The sequence below is a fragment of the Pelobates fuscus genome, chromosome 2, assembly GCF_036172605.1.
Source record: "Pelobates fuscus isolate aPelFus1 chromosome 2, aPelFus1.pri, whole genome shotgun sequence".
NCBI classification, from domain to species: domain Eukaryota; kingdom Metazoa; phylum Chordata; class Amphibia; order Anura; family Pelobatidae; genus Pelobates; species Pelobates fuscus.
Genome location: NC_086318.1, coordinates 138,804,232 through 138,826,369, shown reverse-complemented (window position 1 = coordinate 138,826,369; position 22,138 = coordinate 138,804,232). Strand labels below are relative to the sequence as shown.

Genomic DNA, 22,138 nt, shown 5'->3' with positions numbered 1-22,138 from the left:
TATTACTCCATTTTTTTCTTGCGATGAAAATAGACTAATAAAGTATAAATGTTATCCCTTGTATAGGATGCATATTTCGTCAAACAGAATGAGGACCTGAAGAGAGTTTTTTTAATTTTTTTCTTATGTGATTTCCCTATTATAAAATACTAAAAGTTGAAATAAAAATTAATTCACACTCATTTACTACTTCACAAAATACACAACAAAACATAAGATTTATCCTTTAAAATTATTTATTTCTATCAATACATACATCTTTTAAAACAATCATTATTATCTAAAAACAGTTGAAATGTAATCAAATCAGTCTCTTTCGTTTACAGGGTGGTGAATCTGTAAACAGATCGCAGCACTGTGCCAAGGTGCGCTTTCGCAACCTGCTGCTAGATGCTGGGATGGTTGCGTGAGTACTCATGCTTGCCATTCTGCCATTTAATAAACCGTGGAGAGATGCTGCTACGGATGATTCATCAGCCATATGTGGTGGATCATGTGAGCTCCTTGGAGATGGTACTTTTTCAAGTAGAACTCTTATTAAATCTTCTTTCATAATAGTAGGTTGACATTGATTTACCCAGGCTAACAGTTCTTTATTGAGCCTTTGATGTCCTATTTCAGATCCTAAGCCAAAGCATTGTTGATGAGCATCCATACTTTCTTTGTAAAGACTGGAGAGAGAATTAGCAGCATCCTGGAATGGGATCCACAGACACAGCCCTTGTTGTCTACAAAGTCCCTGCTCATAAAGTTTCCCCACTGCTGTAGCTAACCTCTTTAGGTGGGGCCAGAGTTTTTGCTTACTCTGCTCGGCCTTCAGTTCTGGTTTCTCCTCTTTCTGTTGTGCCTTCCTCAAACAACGCTCCTCCCATTTAGTGAAATACGGCCTGGGTCTTTGCTTCCAGATCTCACCTTTCCTATTCTTCCTTTTATTGTTCATTATTTATAAGCAGACTGTTAAAAAATGTGAGGGATTTTTTGTTTCAGCTTCTTTGACATAAATATGCTTACTATTGAAGCTGTCACTAAATACAATGTGTGCTTCTGAGGCAATAATGGCAGTTGACCTAAACATTCTATATGTCATGGAAACGGATTTAGAATTCTGTCAAACCAAATGAAAAGTTTCTGTAATAGAAACACGTACCCCAGAGTGTCTACACATCTCCTAAACTGAATAAAAAAGAGTTTTACCTTAAGCTTTGACTTTGATCTACTTAGAACACCTAATTATTGATTATGTCTTCCATCCAGTTATATTTTTGTTAATTTTGTTTTTAAACAATTTCCTTTCATGGTGAGCCAAGGATCAGGGTCAGCTGGGTGAAAAAACTTTTGAGTGTCAGTCTTGGATATGGTTAAATTATCCCCTCCCCTTTACACACCCCATTTATATTTTTGCTTGTTCGTGTACCATACGTCCCACTATGTTAAGCCAGGTGATGTATTTATTCAAATTTTTGCTACCCTAGGCCAGGGCCTGTGTAACGAGTTTTGGCAACACATTCAAAGATGCATTTTATGACCCCAATGGCACAAAGGATGCATATACTATGTTTACACACAAAAATCGATCTTGGTCAATATCTGTTGTATTATCAATACCAATAAAGACAGAAGCAATGCTGATAAGATCTTATAATGCCACCTACAAATAATGAGGCTGGGTCATTGCCAACAAATATTAGTATATTTAAAACCAACATCCCCCCATACATAAATTACCCATGGCAATGACCCCACCAATAATAACAATATATAACAATATAAATACCAGATAACATTACATGGCTGTGCAAATGGCCCCATTTCTAACTGATTAAACTGTAGGGATGTACCAAGACACCCCTAAGCCCCCATGTTTGGAGCAATAAAATGGCCAGTATATATATCCTAGCAAAACTGCACATACTGAGATATTTTTATTTGTGCTAGAGGCTAGTTGCATCCATGACTTAGGCAGCCCAGAACTCTGTTTCAGGCTTCCTAATGTCAATTCTGTGCATATTTTCTGTCCGTCAACAGCACGCACAGCACGTTGGAAACAAGCATAAAAATATTCACATTCTACCCCCTGTCGGCGATCCCTTTTGCCTCCCTGTAATCTAAAACTGGGAGAAGTCCTCTTCCTCTTTTATTCCTCCTCCCACTCATTCCCCTTGCTGGTCTGGAGCATGTGCTTTGAGCCAGTGAATTGGTCCAATCCAGGGCTTCTCTATGATAAACATGTGATTGGAATGCGGCACCTGTGATGACGTGAGGAGGCATGGAGGTCAGCATAGGAAGGTTTGTCTGTAAAATATATTTCTTTGCAGGTAATTCTGCAAATCGGGGGTGGGAACTAATTCATGAACTACAATAAATGTGTAAATAAGACAAATTGTTTTTGTAGCATAACTTATTATTAGTTGGTTATTAACTTGTTATTACAGTAACCAAGAATTTGTCTGAAAAACAAATTGCCAATTTATTTCAAACATAACTCATTTGGTAGATCAGGAATTGAGCTATTGTCATAAATTTCAGATTTTAATTTGCTTAATCAATAACCTTGTGTCTGTGTGTGTGTCTATCTCTTTCCCCAATTGTGTTCCAATTGTGTTCCAGTCTGCATGCCCCATGTATTTACTGTATATGTAATGTGATACCGTGATTTCCTTTATAATTTTTGGAAATAAATGTATGCATGTGCTACCTGGGTGCATCTCTAGGTGGCACCAAACCTATTCTGACCGACACAGTACACCTTATTCAATATAAATTAGAGAGAGGAGACATAATAGGTATATATATTTTTTTTTTAAACTATAGCCAAGAATTTAAGTAATAGGTAGATGGGTACACTGATGTGATTTAGAGCCAAAAACTAGGTTTATTTGTACTATATTGATAATAGATGAGTAACATCACAGAGCCCATATACTTTCCACATAAAAAAGAAAGGTTGACAAATGCTGGAGCTGACCACAGTAGTTTTTGATATGTCTTGAAATTACCCCCTTTTTTTCCAAACAATGCATACATAACCCAAGTTATTCAGCAAAGCAAAAATGTTTCAAATATCACAAGTCTAAACATTCTGGATTGCATTCATATCTTCTCCCTGAGTAACATTTGATTGGCTGATTATGTGTCTTAGAATGCGCTATCAGAAGCCATGGATTGGGACCAATGTCATCAGACCTAATGACGTCAAAAGGGGCGGAGCAGACTGCCGTGAGGGGACTGTTGTTGGCATTGGTAGAAAGGTAAGTAAATGTTTATTTAAATATGCAAAGGGACTGCAAAAAATAATATATGATAATTGACACAAAGAATTATTTTAAAATTAAATAAAGTTTACACAGTACTACCTATACTTAGGAGATTTTGCTGAGTACACTTAATTGTATTACAGTTGCACACATGAGATTTAAAAGGACCACTAACGTTCCCTAGTTCATGACAGGTGCATAGTCGTACCCTTGGGCATTAAGAATAAAACCCTCCATACATACCCAAAAATGCACGGACACCAATATGTTGGCTAAAATGATGTCCACAGCTTTTAATGTAATATAATATAAATTTTAATGCAAAAAGTAATTGTCAATGAACCCTATGACACGTGTGACGGAGTGCAAGGCATTGTTATGGATTGAGTGTATATTTCTCCAAAAGTATTGGAATATGTAAATTAATAGCCCCAGGAAGATCTGCCTGTTTTAGTCAGAGCAATTTGGCAATGTAATATTTGTTCCTGGGGTGGAGCATTTGGAGTGAAGGGAGGGCCACAGTTTACATACAGCACAGCAGGTGAGCAATCCAATCCAGGAGTTCTGGATCATCCAGATAGCTGCTCACCTGTTGGCAATGATTAGCACAGGACTGCTATAAAATTTCCCTGTCAGGTATTCACAGGGAGACGGACAAGCAGTGTGCGAGACTGCATTTCTCCCTACAAGAGTTTGTGTGTTTTTGTTTTTTTTGTCAATCTCTTTTTTTTATTGAGGCATAAAATTATATGGGATACAGAATAGAAGAAGGGAGACGATAAAGTGTCGTACATTTCGGGTATAATACAGTGCAATTTACATCATCCCTGAAAATCTCGTAGCCTCATTTTATATTATGGAAAGTTATTCTTTTAAGTTTCGTGTAGTAGTAAAGAAAGTGATTATACATGAATAAGATAACAAGTAACAATAGAACTTCTGTGACACTGTACAGGCTGATGAGGTATGTATACGCTAAGCACCGTTACCACATATAGGCGATACATAAAAGCTTACAAGATACTAAAATAGAGTGAAAATAATCATGTGTCTACTGAGCGAGTAATGCGGTTTAGACATTGGGGAGTATTACATGAGTACCAGGCAGTCTGGCTCAGCTTTTCTAGGTAAGTGCATTAATTCACAGGCTAGTGGCGTTAGTCTAATTAGATGTCATATAGGGAAAAATGAAAGCAGGCAGATAGCAATTGACAAGTTAGACCTCGCGTAGTACATAATAACAGGAAAACAAGATGCATAATCAAGTCTTAACATGAAATAGCTAGGTTTGGCACATTACCCTTTTGTTAGGAAGAAGCAGTAACAACAGTACATGCTAGCTGACAGCTTGCGACTGATATTTCAAGATGTGTACACAGAATTGATAAACCACAGTGTTGCTATAGAGTGAGCATAAACTATTATCGACTGCGTTGCCTTAGGTTGCTATACATTCTAAGCTAACATGGCAGCTAGGAAGGCCCAGCAGTACGTCAAAATAGTTATATGGTTAAACTAAGGATTGTTACAAGTCCTATCTCAACATTTTAAACGTCTAACATAAAACAAAGTTTAAACGGAAAGGTCTGACATCAATAGAGTATGCTTATCAGCAGTGACAATCAGAGCATCTCAAGTCCTATTGTGTTTCCAGGCTGGTAGTCGGGCAACGGGTATGCTTAAGTCCTCCCTCGATGTCGTTGGTGTTCAACCTACACCTGTGCTCTGGCTCTCCTTGAAGCAGCTGTGGGGCGTTAGACGACAGGGGCAGAGATCAGTGGCCCTCCGGCCCCAGGTTCTGTAGAGAGCTCGCATCTTAGCTCCACGGTTTCGGTGGCTCGTGCTGGAGTCCGGATCCTTCCCATGTCGGGGATAGCTGGAGCTCCTGATGTTTCTATGCCGCCTGCGGCGTCGGAGCCTCCGCTTATGTGGACGATGCCGGGAGTGTGCCTCCACGTGGGCTCTCGACCCAGGAGGGCCCGTATTTGCTGTGTGTTGCCGAGACGTGGTAGCTGTGCCCTGGGAGGGTCTGCTCGCTCCCCGCTTCTCTCCGCTCCGCTTACTACTCCAGCCCAGGGTCGGCCCAGCCCGAGTATTTAGTTGCATCTGTGCTTTGACTGGTATCGGCCTGGTCGAGAGGTTTTCTGCACCTTTGGTAGGTGAGTGGCTTTGCGTGGGCAGAGGAGAGCTTCTCATTCTCAGCTCCAGACGGAGCCAGAAGGCTGCAAAGATGGCGTCGATGCTGTCGAGTGTAGCGCGTGGCTTCGCTTCTGCAGGAGGCCCACAGGAGTGTTCCGCCATGCCAGGAGTAGTGAGTTGCAGTCGTTGCTTTAGGGCATGCGGGCGGCCTCCTGGGACCGGGATAACCCCCACCGGTCCATAGGGGGGAGGACAAGGGCCTGCAGCCAGCCTTCCAGCTTCATGAGGCAGTGGGAGAGCGGCCGTCTCTCCCGTTACTGCCTTGCTTGTAGGCCTCAAGGTACGGTCGGGGGGTTCTCGCTGGTGGGTCTGCATAAGTGGTACCGTTGGATGCCCCGTAGCTTCACCGGTTGCTGGGCCGCGTTATTTGTCGAGTTTATGCACTTTTCGAGCAGTTATGCCACAATTTGTGCGGTCGTGAGCAGGAGCTGCTCTGCTTAGCGTCCGCTCTGCTCGGCAGTCCGGCCCCGCCCCCGAGTTTGTGTGTTTTGAAGGAGAAAGGAAACATTTATTTGGAAAAAAAAAAAGGGCTGTGCAAACAATGTGTATTTTGTATGGTTGGAAGCGGGTAAGCCGCCCAAGAGCAGTTAGAGAAAAAACTATGAGTTTGTGCTCAGAAGAGCAAGGCTTTTCTTTTTGTTTGTTTTCTTTTTGTTTAAATTGCCAGACCTCTTAGTAAATAAAAAGACTGCATTGAGGGGGGCGGGGCCTGACTGCCATGGAGGGAAGACGTGCTTAACTGCAGCTCCTGAATAAGCTATGAAAAACAAGCTAAAAAGGCACTTCCAAACAGCATAAAACGGCATAGACTGACCATAAACGACGACCTGACATTCAGTCCACACGGTAAACCGGTGATGCGGACCGTACACGGACGACAGGCAACAGGCTATACCCGTGGAGGCATGTGGCCGGGTGCGCAATGGCGGGGAGCAGCGGCCGAGCTCCCAGCCCGGAGTGACCCGAGAGCTGAGTGTCACACGCGGGTACCCCGCAACCCACCCCTATGGACCGGTGGGGGTGATCCCGGACCACTACTGGGAGTCCTCCCAGCCACAATCTCACAGAAACCCGCCGATGGCCTGAGAGACTCACCAAAGATGGCGGCGACCACGCGGCCTACCGGCAGCCAGGACGTACAGGGATATGCGGCCAGACTAGAGAGCATCTTTCAAAACTTTTGGCAGAAACTACAGGATAGGATGCTCCATCCAGCCCAGACCTACCCGGCTGCCAAACTGCCGCGGAAGCGACTGCCAGACTTAAGACACATACGCCCGGAGCCCGCACAACAACAAGCTTCAATATGGCGGCAAAACAAATCACACCTGCATAGTCAAGCAAGAATGAAGGACACAAGGCGTACCCGCCCACGGCCTGCCTCACACCCGCAAGCCACTGTCACAGGCACCGTCAGTGGGACCCTGGCTAGGCCCAGTGACCTACCTTCGGACCCAAAGCATCTCCCACTGCGGCAGAAGTGCGGCACCCGTAAGCTGAGACGGGCCACCCAGAGCCTCTATCACCTCACTCAGGAGAACATCGTTGGCCGCTCACAATACCTTCCCAGGCCGAAGACCACGTGGAGAAACTGTCCTAAGCACCGACCACAACGCCGGAGGAGCGCCCGTCGCGGGCGGCGGCAAGACATCCGAGCTCCCCACGGCGTCCGACAAAGGGATGACCCGGCCTCTCAGAGAAACCGAGTCAGTGGTATACAAGTGCAGGCCTTCCCACCGACCTGGGGCTGGAGGGCGACCGACACCCGTCCGCACCCTGCTGCTCCTATGTGGACCTTCCAGAGAATCGGTGCCAACACCCAGGCGACCAGGAGAAACTCCGGGGTAGACATGGGCCTGCCAAGCCGAGGTATTGGCTGACCGTGCTACATACCCTCGAGCAAGGTACCCATGTCCCCTTATGGACGTGCAATCAAACCCTAGCTTGCCAATACTTAAATAGCGATTAACATTAACCTGTAATAATGATATACGTTACTCACTTTATTCTTCAAATCTTAACGACATAGCTAAACTATTTGCCTGTTATAAATGTCTACACATGTGTTTGTTTTCCACATATTGTCACTGACTACACACCTAGAATCAGATCTCAGGCCATGCCCTAGTCAGATATGGGGACCGTACAATTCAGCATGAGGATTAAATGTGATAGACATGTTAAGTGTACTGTTAACCTGCCCTAACCATCACTACAGTTATGTTCTCGAAAATGTTCCGGTTATTTTTTTGTTCCCTAACATGACACATCCAATCAAGCATTGTCACATAGCAACCACTTAATTTTATTAATACGATAGTACTGCTGTTGTCATAGCTTAATAACTAATTTTTACCCTGCTAAATATGCTACTGAATCTTGGTGTACCTAGGGATGTCACATGCATGTTTATTTGATACAAAGCCTGCGCACTTAATCCCTATTTACTGGCTAATGTTAAGCGACTTAAACTACATATTGATTGATCCTGATTACAAACGCAACGTTAAACTATAATATATAAAAAAAAAAAAAAAAAAAGAGGTATAACTACTAAGGAAATGTTAGATATCATTGTTATTGAACCCAATACTGTGTTATAAATGCACGTTTCCCTTTCTTTATTCTGTACTCTATCTAATTTACCTCAATAAAATACAGATTGACAAAAAAAAAGACTGCATTTACAAGAAATTCGATTTGTGTGGTGTTCCTATCATTAAGACTGTGTGATTGTATGGTCACATATGGTGGAGAATGCGGGCATCACACTGACAGTCTTTAAAAGGAACCAATACCAGCAAAATGAAGGATGTTAAGGCTTTACTACAGGCTGCAGCCACCCAGCAACAAGCTGCTGCAACCCAGCAACAAGCTACAGCCACCCAGCAAGACAATATTACAGTCCTGCAGCAACTGGTGTTTGCACAAAAAGAAGAGCAGCAAAATGCCACTCGTGCCATGCAGCAGGAGATCCAGAACCTCAGAGGCTGGCCAGGTATACTGTGGAAATGCCACATTATAGTTAAAGGCTCTGAGAGTGAGTAATTATTTGCAAAAGATGGTGGACACAGATGATGTGGAAGCTTACCTGATGGCTTTTGAAAGGACAGCTGAAAGAGAAGGTTGGCCTGAGTCTGAATGGGCAAGCCTCCTCGCTCCATTTCTGAGTGGAGAACCCCAAAAGGCATATTACGTTTTGGAGCCTGAACAAGCTTGAGACTACAAGAAACTGAAAGCAGAAATCTTGGCCCGCTTGGGAGTCACAACAGCGGTTCGTGCCCAGAGATTTCACTCCTGGAATTATAGCCAAGACAAAGATGTGCAGTCACAAATGTCTGACTTGATACATCTTGCCGGGAAATGGTTGCAGCCAGAGGTTAATTCATCCAGTCACATTGTGGAACAGCTTGTGATGCACCAGTTCCTGAGAGGATTGCCTGTTTCCCTACGGCGTTGCATCAGCCAGAGGGATCCTAAAGCGGCTGAACTAGTTGCTTTAGTGGAACGGTATGTGTCTGCAGGAAAGTTTCTGCAACTCTCCAACCAGGAGAGACCTAGAGCCCCAAAGATCCAGAGTCCCAGTAAATGGGGTAAGACTATTGCAGAGAAAAGGGAGTCTTGGGAGGAGCAGATGTGTTTGTACAATCCAGCAAAGGGCAATAATTTTGTTAGGCTGAAAGATTCTACACAAAATGATGCCTAATTATAACATTAAGTGTTTTTAATGCAAATAATATGGGCATATTGCAAAGGACTGTCCTGAGAATGTTGTTGCAATGTAATGTTGGTGATAAGAGGGATGATTACTCTCTTCTCTCACTCAGTATATGCAGTCACCAAAAATGATTGTCTGAAGGGCCATCCCTGGTGTACTGTAAGGGTAGAGGGAAGAGACATAAATGCTTTACTAGATTCTGGGAATATGGTTACGCTTCTAGACCAAGGTCTGTTAAGAAATATTCAAATAAATGACTCCCAGAATCTAGAAATTGCCTGTATACATGGTGACATACATCAGTACCCTACTGCTGAGCTAATAATTGAGATGCAAAGTGGCACTGTAAATCATACAGTAAGTCTGGTAAAGCATTTAGTCCATGAAATGATAGTTGGCAGGGATCTTCCCCATTTTTTGCATTTATGGACGGCACTGAGCCGGATAAATCAGTACCCATAGAGGGTGCTCTTAGTGACTTTCCATTTTCCGATTTATTGGGGGATAACTTGGACACAGAAATTGCTGCTAAAAACAAGCATTCAACCCCTATGGAAACCCTAGTTGTAAATAACACTGAAGAGAGTGATACAGGTCCATCTAGTAGCCCTGAACATGTTCTAGAACTTATGGTGCATAGCATCTCATTGGAGAGATATTAGATGAATTTTCAGCAGTCACACTCACAAGAACTGAGGAACTCAATGTCGCTTTAAAACAGGAACACCAGAGTCCAAAGTGGATGTTTAAAAGTAAGTATTTATTTAACACTATTATAAAATCGCAAGTTGAAGCACAACGCGTTTCAACCTAAAAAAGGTCTTCCTCAGGTGCAGATATGTCATAAGATAAACATACATTCTTTTATACATCTTATAACAAATTTTAAAATCATCTCACATGTGGAGAAAGGGCTTAATATTCCCTCTCACTTCCAAATATGGTCCGGACCGGATATGGCTTGCCATCCCCAATATTGCAGCATATCCAGTTTCGGACAGAGTTCCTCACCAACCCCAACATGTCCGTTCTTTCATTTTCTTTATTACTTCTATTGATCCGTCACGTCACTTCCAGTATTGCACGTGGTCGTCACTTCCGATGACCCTTTTCGGAAGCTTGGTCTGTTGTTTCTCCAGACTGAGGGAGGAGATGGCAAATCTCTGGTTCCATTTTTGAAAAGGGCATTTTCGCCCATAGTTCATATTAGATAGCATAAAACCAATTGAAAAATAGTAAGAATATATATATATATATATATATATATATATATATATATATATATATAAAATGTATGTATTAGTAAGATACATTAGTAGAAATACTTACAATAAGAAATAAATATAAAAGAATAGACATAAAAAAGATATAGCATATATACACATACTATAAAAAAGATATAGCATATATACACATACTATAGTCACAAACACTGGCCAAAGTTAACGTTAATATTTGTGTGTGAAAAATGCCAAAAACTAATTTGAACACCAATTTTGACCAGTGTTTATGACTAAGTGGTTACTAAAAAACGACTGGACATACCCCATTTGCAATACCTTGGGTTGTCTACTTTTGCAAATGGTATGCCATCATGGGGGTAATTTACATTCCTGAGTTACCATACGGTCTCAAAGGCAACATAACCAACCTGGCGAATTTCAATGTGAAAACACTAAATGCAAGCCTTATGTTTGACTCTGTAACTTTTGAAAACACCATAAAACCTATACATGAGGGGTACTTTTATACTCGGGAGACTTCTCTGAACACAAATATTAGTGATTCAAAACTGTAAAATGTATCACAACAATTATATTGTCCGTGTAAGTGCCATTTGTGTGTAAAAAAATGTCATTTTTACTGACAATATCGTCGTTTTAATACATTTTACTGTTTTGAAACACTAATATTTGTGTTCAGCGAAGTCTTCCAAGTAAAACAGTACCCCTCATGTACAGGTTTTATGGTGTCTTGTAAAGTTACAGGATTAAATATAGTGCTAGCAAATAAATTCCCTGGACTTTTGGCCTGGGTTGCCAGGCAGGTCCCGCAAATTGTAATTAATTTTTTTAATTAATTTTTAACGTATTTACATATTTTTTTATATTATATATAAATATATATTTAGTCAATATCATTGTACGTGTATTTTGATATTTATATACATATATACATTGTATGTATGTATATATTTTATTCTAAACTGTTATTAACTTAATTTTTTTACTATTTCCAGGCAGCAGGGGGAGTACCTGTCATTACAGACACTCCCCCTGCTGGCATTGCAGTGGACGGCTATGACGTCCATGTGATTGCAAGGTCCTCACAAGGACCCTGCGATCACATGACCCAGGGGGGCCAAAGAGGACGGAGGGGGACTCCCTGGGTTCCCAGGTAAGTCCCCATACCGCGATCGCCGGTGTGGGATCGCCGGTGACCGGGTAAGTAGAAAGGACGGTTTGGGTGACTTTATGCCGCCCTCCGGCGTTTAGAGCTGGTTCCCTAAGTACAGCATAGAACGCCCACCGTCCTTAAGGGGTTAAACATGTAGATGTAAACGGTTACATTGAAGAAAACACATTAGAAAACACATTGAAGAAAACACATAAAACAATGTGGGTACAATTAAAAGAATTGGCATATACTGAAACAGGAAGATGAAATAAGAGTTCCTCGGTGAATAACTAAAATTAGTTTTTAGAGGGGCAAAAAAATGTAAAACACATTTTAACTAAAAGTTTTATAGACAAGAAACTTAATAATATTTTTTTTTTTACTAATTGGACACAAACACAAAGTGTTTTTTTCCACTGTGGCATGTGCAATGCATGTAAAAATTATAATTTATCTAATAAGAATGTAATAGCGTTTAGTTTTTAATTTTAATACAAAATCAGATCACTTATTACTTGTCATACAAATAATGTCATTTATTTATTGAAATGTACATGCGGGTACCGATATATAGGTAAAACATCCAGACCAATTAAAACCAGAATTGGTGAACATATCAGGAACATTAAAAAAGGATTCATTAACCACAGTATGTCAAAACACTTTTTAAAAAATCATGGATCAGATCCAAAAATGTTGGAATTTTTTTGCAATAGAAAAGGTGAATATACATTGGAGAGGAGGAGATTGAGTACCCAGGAGGCAAAATGGATTTTCAAATGCAAACCCTAACATGGTCTGAATATAGATTTTGAGATCAACTGTATTCTATAAGACTCCAATATTTTATTGCCCTTATCCTCCCCTTTACGATCAATCCACCCTCTCTCTGATTATTGGTTTTAAAACACACTTTCTTTTATGTGATTATAGTGTGTGTTTATATGCTATATCTTTTTTATGTCTATTCTTTTATATTTTTTTCTTATTGTAAGTACTTCTACTAATGTATCTTACTAATACATATATATATTTCTCTTACTATTTTTCAATTGGTTTTATGCTATCTAATATGAACTATGGGCGAATATGCCCTTTTCAAAAATGGAACCAGAGATTTGCCATCTGCTCCCTCAGTCCGGAGAAACAACAGACCGAGCTTCCGAAAAGGGTCATCGGAAGTGACAACCACGCGCAATACTGGAAGTATGTCACCGGAAGTGACGCCACAGATCGCTAGAAGGAACAAAGAAAATGAAAGAACAGACATGTTGGGGTGGGTGAGGAACTCTGTCCGAAACTGGATATGCTGCCATATTGGGGATGGCAAGCCATATCCAGTCCAGACCATATTTGGAAGTGGGAGGGAATGTTAAGCCCTTTCTCCACATGTGAGATGCTTTTAAAATTAGTTATAATATGTATAGAAGAATGTATGTTTATCTTATGACATATCTTTACCTGAGGAAGACCTTTTATAGGTCGAAACGCGTTGTTCTTCAACTTGCTATTTTAGAATTTAGTGTTAAATACTTTTAAATATCCACTTTGGACTCTGGAGTTCCTGTTTTAAAGCGGCATTGAGTTCTTGTGAGTGTGACTGCTGCAAATTCATCTAATATCTCTCCAATGACATGATATGCACCATAAGTCCTGAGCCAACCTCTATTAGGCTCTTAAAAGTGTGAGTTTTCGGATTATTTCTACTTATCAATATATGTTAAATACAAGTTACACTCTGTGTATTTATTTTATATTTATTATGACACAGGGAAAAGAAACTCTACCATAATATTCACTAAAGAACCCTTGTTCTAAAGGTAAACTACAGATATCTATGTGCGCTAATCACTTTGTTTTTAATCACAGTTTTAATTGTTTGTTTTTTTAGCAGCACTAGCGATTCTTTCTCTTATTTGCGCCACTTTATCTCTTATTTCTTTTATGTTCTAGAACTGACTGACCTAGAGGTAAACCCAGGTAATTTTAGAGCTGCACAGACTTGGGGACACTGGGAGACATAGGGATACTTGGTGACACTGAGACAAGAGAGAGAATTCTCAGGAGGTTTTATTGGCCAGGTGTAATGGTGTAAATGACATGTTATTGTTCATCCTGTCCTGATTGCCAATTAATGCCCCTCTTACAACATATCGTAGTCCCTTAGTACCCTTGCCCATTATAGAGGCTCCATTTTAACGCATTGGTATGGATTTTGTGGGCCCTCTTATAAAATCTGCTAGAGGACACCAGTACATATTCGTAAAAGTAGACTATGCTACTCGTTACCCTGAGGCAATACCTATGCATACAACTTCAGCAAAAGCTATTGCTAAGGAAGTTAAATTGATGTTCAATAGGGTTGGGATTCCCAAGGAAATACTGACAGATCATGGAACTTCATTTATGTCCCGAGTCACAAAAGAATTATGCAATCTCCTTCATATAAAGCAGCTGAAAACCTCAGTATATCACCCACAAACAGATGGTTTGGTGGAGAGATGCAATAAAACCCTAAAAGCTATGCTTAGAAACATAGAATGTGACGGCAGATAAGAACCATTCGGCCCATCTAGTCTTCCCAATTTTGTAAATACTTTCATTAGTCCATAGCCTTATCTTATAGTTAGGATAGCTTTATGCCTATCCCACGCATGCTTAAACTCCTTTACTGTGTTAACCTCTAACACTTTAGCTGGAAGACTATTCCATGCATCCACTACCCTCTCTGTTAAGTAATACTTCCTGATATTATTTTTAAACCTTTGCCCCTCTAATTTAAGACTATGTCCTCTTGTTGTGGTAGTTTTTCTTCTTTTAAATATGGTCTCCTCCTTTACTGTGTTGATTCCCTTTATGTATTTAAATGTTTCTATCATATCCCCCCTGTCTCGTCTTTCCTCCAAGCTATACATGTTAAGGTCCTTTTCCTTTCCTGGTAAGTTTTATCCTGCAATCCATGAACCAGTTTAGTTGCCCTTCTCTGAACTCTCTCTAAAGTATCAATATCCTTCTGAAGATATGGTCTCCAGTACTGCGTACAATACTCCAAGTGAGGTCTCACCAGTGTTCTGTACAATGGCATGAGCACTTCCCTCGTTCTACTGCTAATACCTCTCCCTATACAACCAAGCATTCTGCTAGCATTTCCTGCTGCTCTATTACATTGTCTGCCTATGTTTCAGTCATCAGAAATAATCATCCCTAAATCCCTTTCCTCAGATGTTGAGGTTAGGACTCTATCAAATATTCTGTACTCTGCCCTTGGGTTTTTACGTCCAAGATGCATTATCTTGCACTTATCCACATTAAATGTCAGTTGCCACAATTCTGACCATTTTACTAGTTTACCTAAATCATTTGCCCTTTGGCTTATCCCTCCTGGGACATCAACCCTGTTACATATCTTAGTATCATCAGCAAAAAGACATGCCTTACCATCAAGACCTTTTGCAATATCACTAATAAAAATATTAAAGAGAATGGGTCCAAGTACAGATCCCTGAGGTACCACACTGGTGACAAGCCCAAGCTTTGAATATACTCCATAGACTACAACCCTCTGTTGCCAGTCACTCAGCCACTGCCTTACCGCCTTACCCATTCAACAATATTGGAATCCAAACTTAAAGGACCACTCTAGGCACCCAGACCACTTCAGCTTAATGAAGTGGTCTGGGTGCCAGGTCCTTCTAGGGTTAACCCATTTTTTCATAAACATAGCAGTTTCAGAGAAACTGCTATGTTTATGAATGGGTTAAGCCTTCCCCCTATGTCCTCTAGTGGCTGTCTCATTGACAGCCGCTAGAGGCGCTTGCGTGATTCTCACTGTGAAAATCACAGTGAGAGCACGCAAGCGTCCATAGGAAAGCATTATGAATGCTTTCCTATGTGACCGGCTGAATGCGCGCGCAGCTCTTGCCGTGCGTGCGCATTCAGCCGACGGGGAGGAGAAGAGGAGGATCGGAGGAGGAGAGCAGGAGGAGATCTCTCCGCCCAGCGCTGGAAAAAGGTAAGATTTAACCCCTTTCCCCTTTCCAGATCCGGGCGGGAGGGGGTCCCTGAGGGTGGGGGCACCCTCAGGGCACTCTCGTGCCAGGAAAACGAGTATGTTTTCCTGGCACTAGAGTGGTCCTTTAAAGATTGCAATTTATTGATAAGCCTTCTATGTGCAACAGTGTCAAAAGCCTTACTGAAATCTAGGTAAGCAATGTCTACTGCACCACCCTGACCTATTATTTTAGTTACCCAATCAAAAAAATCAATAAGATTAGTTTGGCATGATCTCCCTGAGTAAACCCGTGTTGTCTCTGATCTTGCAATCCATGTGTTTTTAGATGTTCAACAATCCTATCCTTTAACATGGTTTCCATTACTTTCCCCACTACTGAAGTAAGGCTTACTGGCCTATAGTTGCCCGACTCCTCCCTACTACCTTTCTTGTGAATGGGCACAACATTCGCTAACTTTCAATCTTCTGGGACTACTCCTGTTAACAATGATTGGTTAAAAAAATCTGTTAATGGTTTTGCTAGTACACCACTAAGCTCTTTTAATAACTTTGGGTGCATTCCATCAGGTCCCATTGACTTATTTGTCTTTACTTTTGACAGTTGAAATATAACCTCTTCCTCTGTAAACTCACATGTACTAAATTACTCATTTGTTCTTTTTCCTAACTGTGGTCCCTTTCCTTCATTTTCATCTGTAAATACTGAACAAAAATATTAATTGAGGCAGTCAGCTAGACTTTTATCCTCTTCTTCATAGCTTCCTTCTTTTGTTTTTAATCTAACTAATCCTTGTTTTACTTTCATTTTCTCATTATGTATCTAAAAAATGTTTTGCCCCCTTTTTTTTACTGACTGTGCTATTTTATCTTCTGTGTGTGATTTGGAAGCTCTTATAACTTGCTTAGCCTCTTTCTGCCTAATCTTATAGATCATTCTGTCTTCCTCACTCTAGGTTTTTTTACAATTACAAAATGCTAACTTTTTGTTTTTTACTATTTTGGCCACATCTGCGGAGTACCACAGTGGTTTTTTGCTTTTATTGACAAGCCTAATGCAATTTTCAGTTGCCTTCAGCAGTGCAACTTTTAAATAATCCCATTTCTCTTGGACTCCATTTAAATTGCTCCAGTCTGATAATGGCTCCTTTACACATATTCTAATTTTAGAAAAGTCTGTTTTTTTAAAGTCTAAAACTTTTGTTTTTGTGTGGTGTGACTCAGTTACTGTTCTTATATTAAACCACACTGACTGATGATCACTGGATCCTAAACTTTTACCTACAGTAATATCTGATACCAAATCTCCATTTGTTAACACTAAATCTAGTATGGCCTCTTTACGAGTTGGCTCCTCAACGACTTGTTTTAGAGACAATGCCAGTTGGGAGTTTAGAATATGTGTGCTCCTGGCACAAGCAGCTATTTTTGTTTTCCTTTCAATTGGAATTTTATTCATTTTTTTTTTATTCAATAAAAGGGGTACAGAAAGAAAAAAGGGAAAGAGAGGGGGTTGAGTTAACATACATTCACTTTTTTTTTTTTTACATATTATGTAAATCACCTCTATATAGTGTTCAAATTAGAATAATGTCTATTTGATATTTATCTTAAGGTTTAACTTATCTTATATTCAGTATATTTATTTTATTGAGCTACTATCTAGTTCTAATATTGAATATATTTAAATCATAAATCCATTTGGGTCCCGAGTAGGGAAAATGGGAAATAAATAAATAGATAAAAAGAGGGGAGAAACAAGGAAAAGGGGAGGAATGAAGTAGGGGTAAAGAAAAATAAAATCTCTGTGCCGATATACATTTGTTTTGTTAATTATTGGTTAGTTGGATTTTGATTCTGATCCAATATCTTTTCACTTTTCACATTTAATAATTAATAAGGAGGTTATTGAAAATAAGTCTGCCACTTTATGGCTTAATTTTCCTATTTTTGTCTGATTCCACATGATAATTTCATAGTCCACTGTAGTGGTAATTAATTTTTTTATTTCTTGTTAAGATGGCAAGTTTGAAGATTTCCAATTTCTGGCTATTAGTGTTGCTGTTGTTGATAAGAGAAGAAATATGATTTTCCGTGAGACTTTGTCTATGTTTCCTGGAAGGACTTTAAGGAGTATCATCTTCGGTGTGTGTTCAATCTTATAAGATGTAACTTCCTGAGCTACTAATTCTATATCTTTCCAGAGAGTATTTACCTTATCACATGACCACCACATGTGCAGCATGGTACCTTTATGTAAATGGCACCTCCAGCATATGTCTTCTGTTTCCGGGTAAATTGATCTGGGTAAATTGAAGATGGGTTGGTACCATATACCATCTGTATAGTATCTTTCGGGATGTTTCAAAATGTGCAGCGCATGAAGAGAGTCCTTCATGTGCTATAACAATTTTCACGAAAACATACCCTTATGACAATGGTCACTCACCCCACTCTGTTTGAGCTGAGGGGGAGGATGTGTGACAGAGTGCAAGGTATTGTTATAGATGGAGAGTATATTTCTCCAATAGTATTGGAATATTAATAGCTCCAGGAAGAAGGTCTGTCTGTTTTAGTCAGAGCAATTTTGCAATTTAATATGGATTCCGGGGGTGGAGCATTTGGAGTGAAGGGAGGGCCAGTGTTCCATTCCACAGTTTATATACAGCACAGCAGGTGAGCAATCCAACCCAGGAGTTCTGGATCACCCAGATAGCTGCTCACCTGTTGGCAATGATTAGCACAGGACTGCTATAAAATTTCCCTGTCAGGTATTCACAGGGAGACGGACAAGCAGTGTGCGAGACTGCATTTCTCCCTACAAGAGTCTTTGTGTTCTGAAGGAGAAAGGAAACATTTATTTGCAAAAAAAAGGATCTGTGCAAAAATGTGTATTTTATATGGTTGGAAGCGGGTAAGCTGCCCAAAAGCAGTTAGAGGAGTTAGTGCTCAGAAGAGCAAAACTTTTCTTTTTGTTTTACAAAATACAACAGGAAATCAGCGCTAATTAACAGACAATATGTAAATGGGCAGCAACCTAAACGAAGAAAACCCCTCAAATCCTTCAACAAATAGATAAAACAATACAAAAAGATGGGGTAGCGCTGCACCCACAGCCCCCAATCTTTTTGTATTGTTTTATCTTTTCTTTTTGTTTGTTTTATTTTTGTTTAAATTGCCAGACACATAATTAATTCAATCCATAATAACAACCCATTCCACGCCCCCAATTTACCTATCCAGGTGCTGTGACCAGATGGAGGATAACTCCAAACCTAACCAAAATCAGGGAGGGTGGGAGGGGCGGCAACAACAAGGTCTTTGAGAAAGCATTAGAATGGGACAATTATAAGATGGCTGCCCTATATGTATCTGCCTGCCCATCCCAGATTGCTAGCCAATCCAAACACACTAACTATGAATGCCCGCCTCCTAGCTCTGACACGGCCCTATTCCACTAAGCTGTGCTGCTCCATGGGCTATAATTCCTCTCAATAACATGGTCTGGGTGCAGTGGTCTTGTCAGTTTAAACCTTTTTTAGAAACTGTAATATTTACACTGCAGGGTTAAATAAATATTTAGTGGCTGTCCTCCTGACAGGCACTAGAGGTGCTTCTGCTGCACCCACTGCATAAAACTCAGTCACATGACATGGAAGCTCATAGAAAAGCATTGTATACAATGCTTTCCTATGGGGAAGCATGGATGCGAGCTTGGATGCACATGTGCATCATGTCCCCAATGGCAATGGAAGGTGGGGACATGAGCAGCGCCAGGGACGACCTTACTGCCCCCCATCCATGTATAGTGTGTGTATAAGAATGTAGTGTTTGTAGAGGGGCTTTATTAAATTCGGTTGTCCATCTCGCACAACCCTAAATCCGGCCTTGAACAGCGCTGAGGGAGTTGAACTTGGTACTGGAAAAAAGCAAGTAAAAAGCTTTTTTTATATTTTGTGGAGCAATTTAAATGTGTGAGCTACTAAAATGCCCCAAAATGTATCATTGAAGATCAGTCTATTTGCCATTAAAAAATAACCTGCAGTGGGATAGTTATTAATTCAGCCTTGCATTTTCTCCAAAACTTAGCAAGGGTGTGTGAAGATGGTCATTCTGTTTTCAGGAAATATTACATGACACGAGAGCCCTGACTTTATTCCCTGGTGTTCCACTCTGGGATGCCAGGGAACTGTCCCCATAAAGCATTAGCTGTGCTTGCACTACCCTTTACTCTGGATGTCCTGCCCAGGCCCGGACTGGCCATCGGGCAAACCGGGCAAATGCCCGGTGGGCCGCGATGGCCACGGGCCGAGGCCGGGGAGATCCAGCCGGTCTATGCAGGGCCGGCGCTATCCGAGCGCCGGCCCCGCTGTGTTGCATGAAGGGCCGGTGGGGAGATCGAAGATCTCCCTCACCGGCCCACATGCTCTCAAATGCGGCTGCCGGCTGGGAGAGAGAGAGGGAGGGAGCCAGCCTGGAGAGGCGGACCCGGCGGAGCTCTAACTTGCAGCTCCGCCGGGTTTTTCTCGCGAGATCCGGGCCGTTGCCATGGCAACCGGCCCGGTCTCGCGCTAGAGTTCACTTACCACGAGGACCACCAGGGATGGATGTCAGCGCTCCCCCCCCCCCTTCCAGGCTACAGGTAAGAAGGGAAGGGGGAGGGGATATAATATATTTATTTTAAATAATAAAAAAAAAAAAAACTCAATAACTCAATATTGGCATTTACACAATACATACACAATCCTTGCAAACACACATCACCCTCACCCAGCACCCAAACATACTCACACAGCACCCAGCACCCTAACATACTCACACAGCACCCTAACACTCACCCAGCACCCAGCACCCTAACATACTCACACAGCACCCTAACATACTCACACAGCACCCAAACATTCTCACGCAGCACCCAGCACCCTAACATACTCACACAGCACCCTAACATACTCACACAGCACCCAAACATACTCACGCAGCACCCAGCACCCTAACATACTCACACAGCACCCTAACACTCACCCAGCACCCTAACATACTCTCACAGCACCCTAACATACTCACACAGCACCCTAACATACTCACACAGCACCCAAACATACTCACGCAGCACCCAGCACCCTAACATACTCACCCAGCACCCTAACACTCACCCAGCACCCTAACATACTCACACAGCACCCTAACATACTCACACAGCACCCAAACATACTCACGCAGCACCCAGCACCCTAACATACTCACACAGCACCCAAACATACTCACGCAGCACCCAGCACCCTAACATACTCACACAGCACCCAAACATACTCACGCAGCACCCAGCACCCTAACATACTCACACAGCACCCTAACACTCACCCAGCACCCAGCACCCTAACATACTCACACAGCACCCTAACATACTCACACAGCACCCAAACATACTCACGCAGCACCCAGCACCCTAACATACTCACACAGCACCCTAACATACTCACACAGCACCCAAACATACTCACGCAGCACCCAGCACCCTAACATACTCACACATATTGGAAGAAAACAGGCATACCCACACGGGAGGAATGGATCCACAGAGTCGAGGACATCAGGTCAGCCGAAGCCCTAAAAGCGGAACTGACGGGCAGGGAAACACAATTTGCTGAAGCCTGGTCACCGTGGTACACCTACCGTGCAAGACCATAGGGGGGACCCGGGAGGTAGACGGGCCGTGGGACAGTAACACGTCCGCAGCACTCACGTTACACGCATTACGCCCCGAGACCAATGTTCCCCACCCACCCAATCAGACTGAGACGCTAACATACCACACAGATGCCACAAAACGGTCGAGAGACGAACACATCCCTACCGACTGGACGAGCACATAAGTCTACACTCCCTACAGTGACAACCCTAGACTTCCTTCTACCACAGCCACGGGAAGACTCTTAGAGTTGACAACCACGCCCCCACTGTGACCACAACGAAGTGCACCCCGCACAGACACCACCGGGGACTCTACACCACTAATAGGACGACTTTGCAGTAGGGTCCTGGGATGTGTGCAGCAACCCCGAGACGCCACAACATACACACACCAAACCCCTACATCACCTCCTCCCAGAAAAACATGAGCAAGATAGACCCACGATTACACTAAACCAGGCAAGTAACAGGCAAACTTCCTCACTCTTTACCCCCGTCATGCCGCAACACAACCAAGGGAATCTAGATAGAACATCTGCCTGGAAAACGACCACCCTTCCCGGCCATATACCTACTACCAAACTAGATACTGTAATAGGCTCCCTACGATTGACCACCTATGCCCACTTCAGGGTGGGAGACATAACTGCTCTAAGAGCGAAACCAAAATATACTCGTATGAAACGAGATAGGGGGACACTGACTACACAACGACCTCGATCCGCACGGATCGCCTCCCCCACTATTTTCCCCTGTCCCTACACAATACACCTAACAACACCCCAACACTACTCACTCCTCCACACGATCTCTAGGTAGATCGCCCTCCTCCCTCAAATCGATCTGTACGACATACCCTCATAGACG

General features: G+C 42.0%; 1 protein-coding gene across 1 annotated transcript; it reads right to left on the bottom strand.

The window, feature by feature from the left end:
• Positions 1-301: 301 nt before the first annotated feature.
• On the bottom strand, positions 302-940 carry LOC134586211 (HUWE1-associated protein modifying stress responses-like). Its single transcript, XM_063441707.1, has one exon. It carries the CDS (start codon positions 938-940, stop codon positions 302-304), a length of 639 nt encoding a protein of 212 aa, XP_063297777.1.
• Positions 941-22,138: the final 21,198 nt, after the last annotated feature.

What these genes read in the sequence shown, in the direction of transcription:
- LOC134586211 (XM_063441707.1), bottom strand. Translation starts at nt 940, where the DNA reads ATGAACAATAAAAGGAAGAATAGGAAAGGTGAGATCTGGAAGCAAAGA.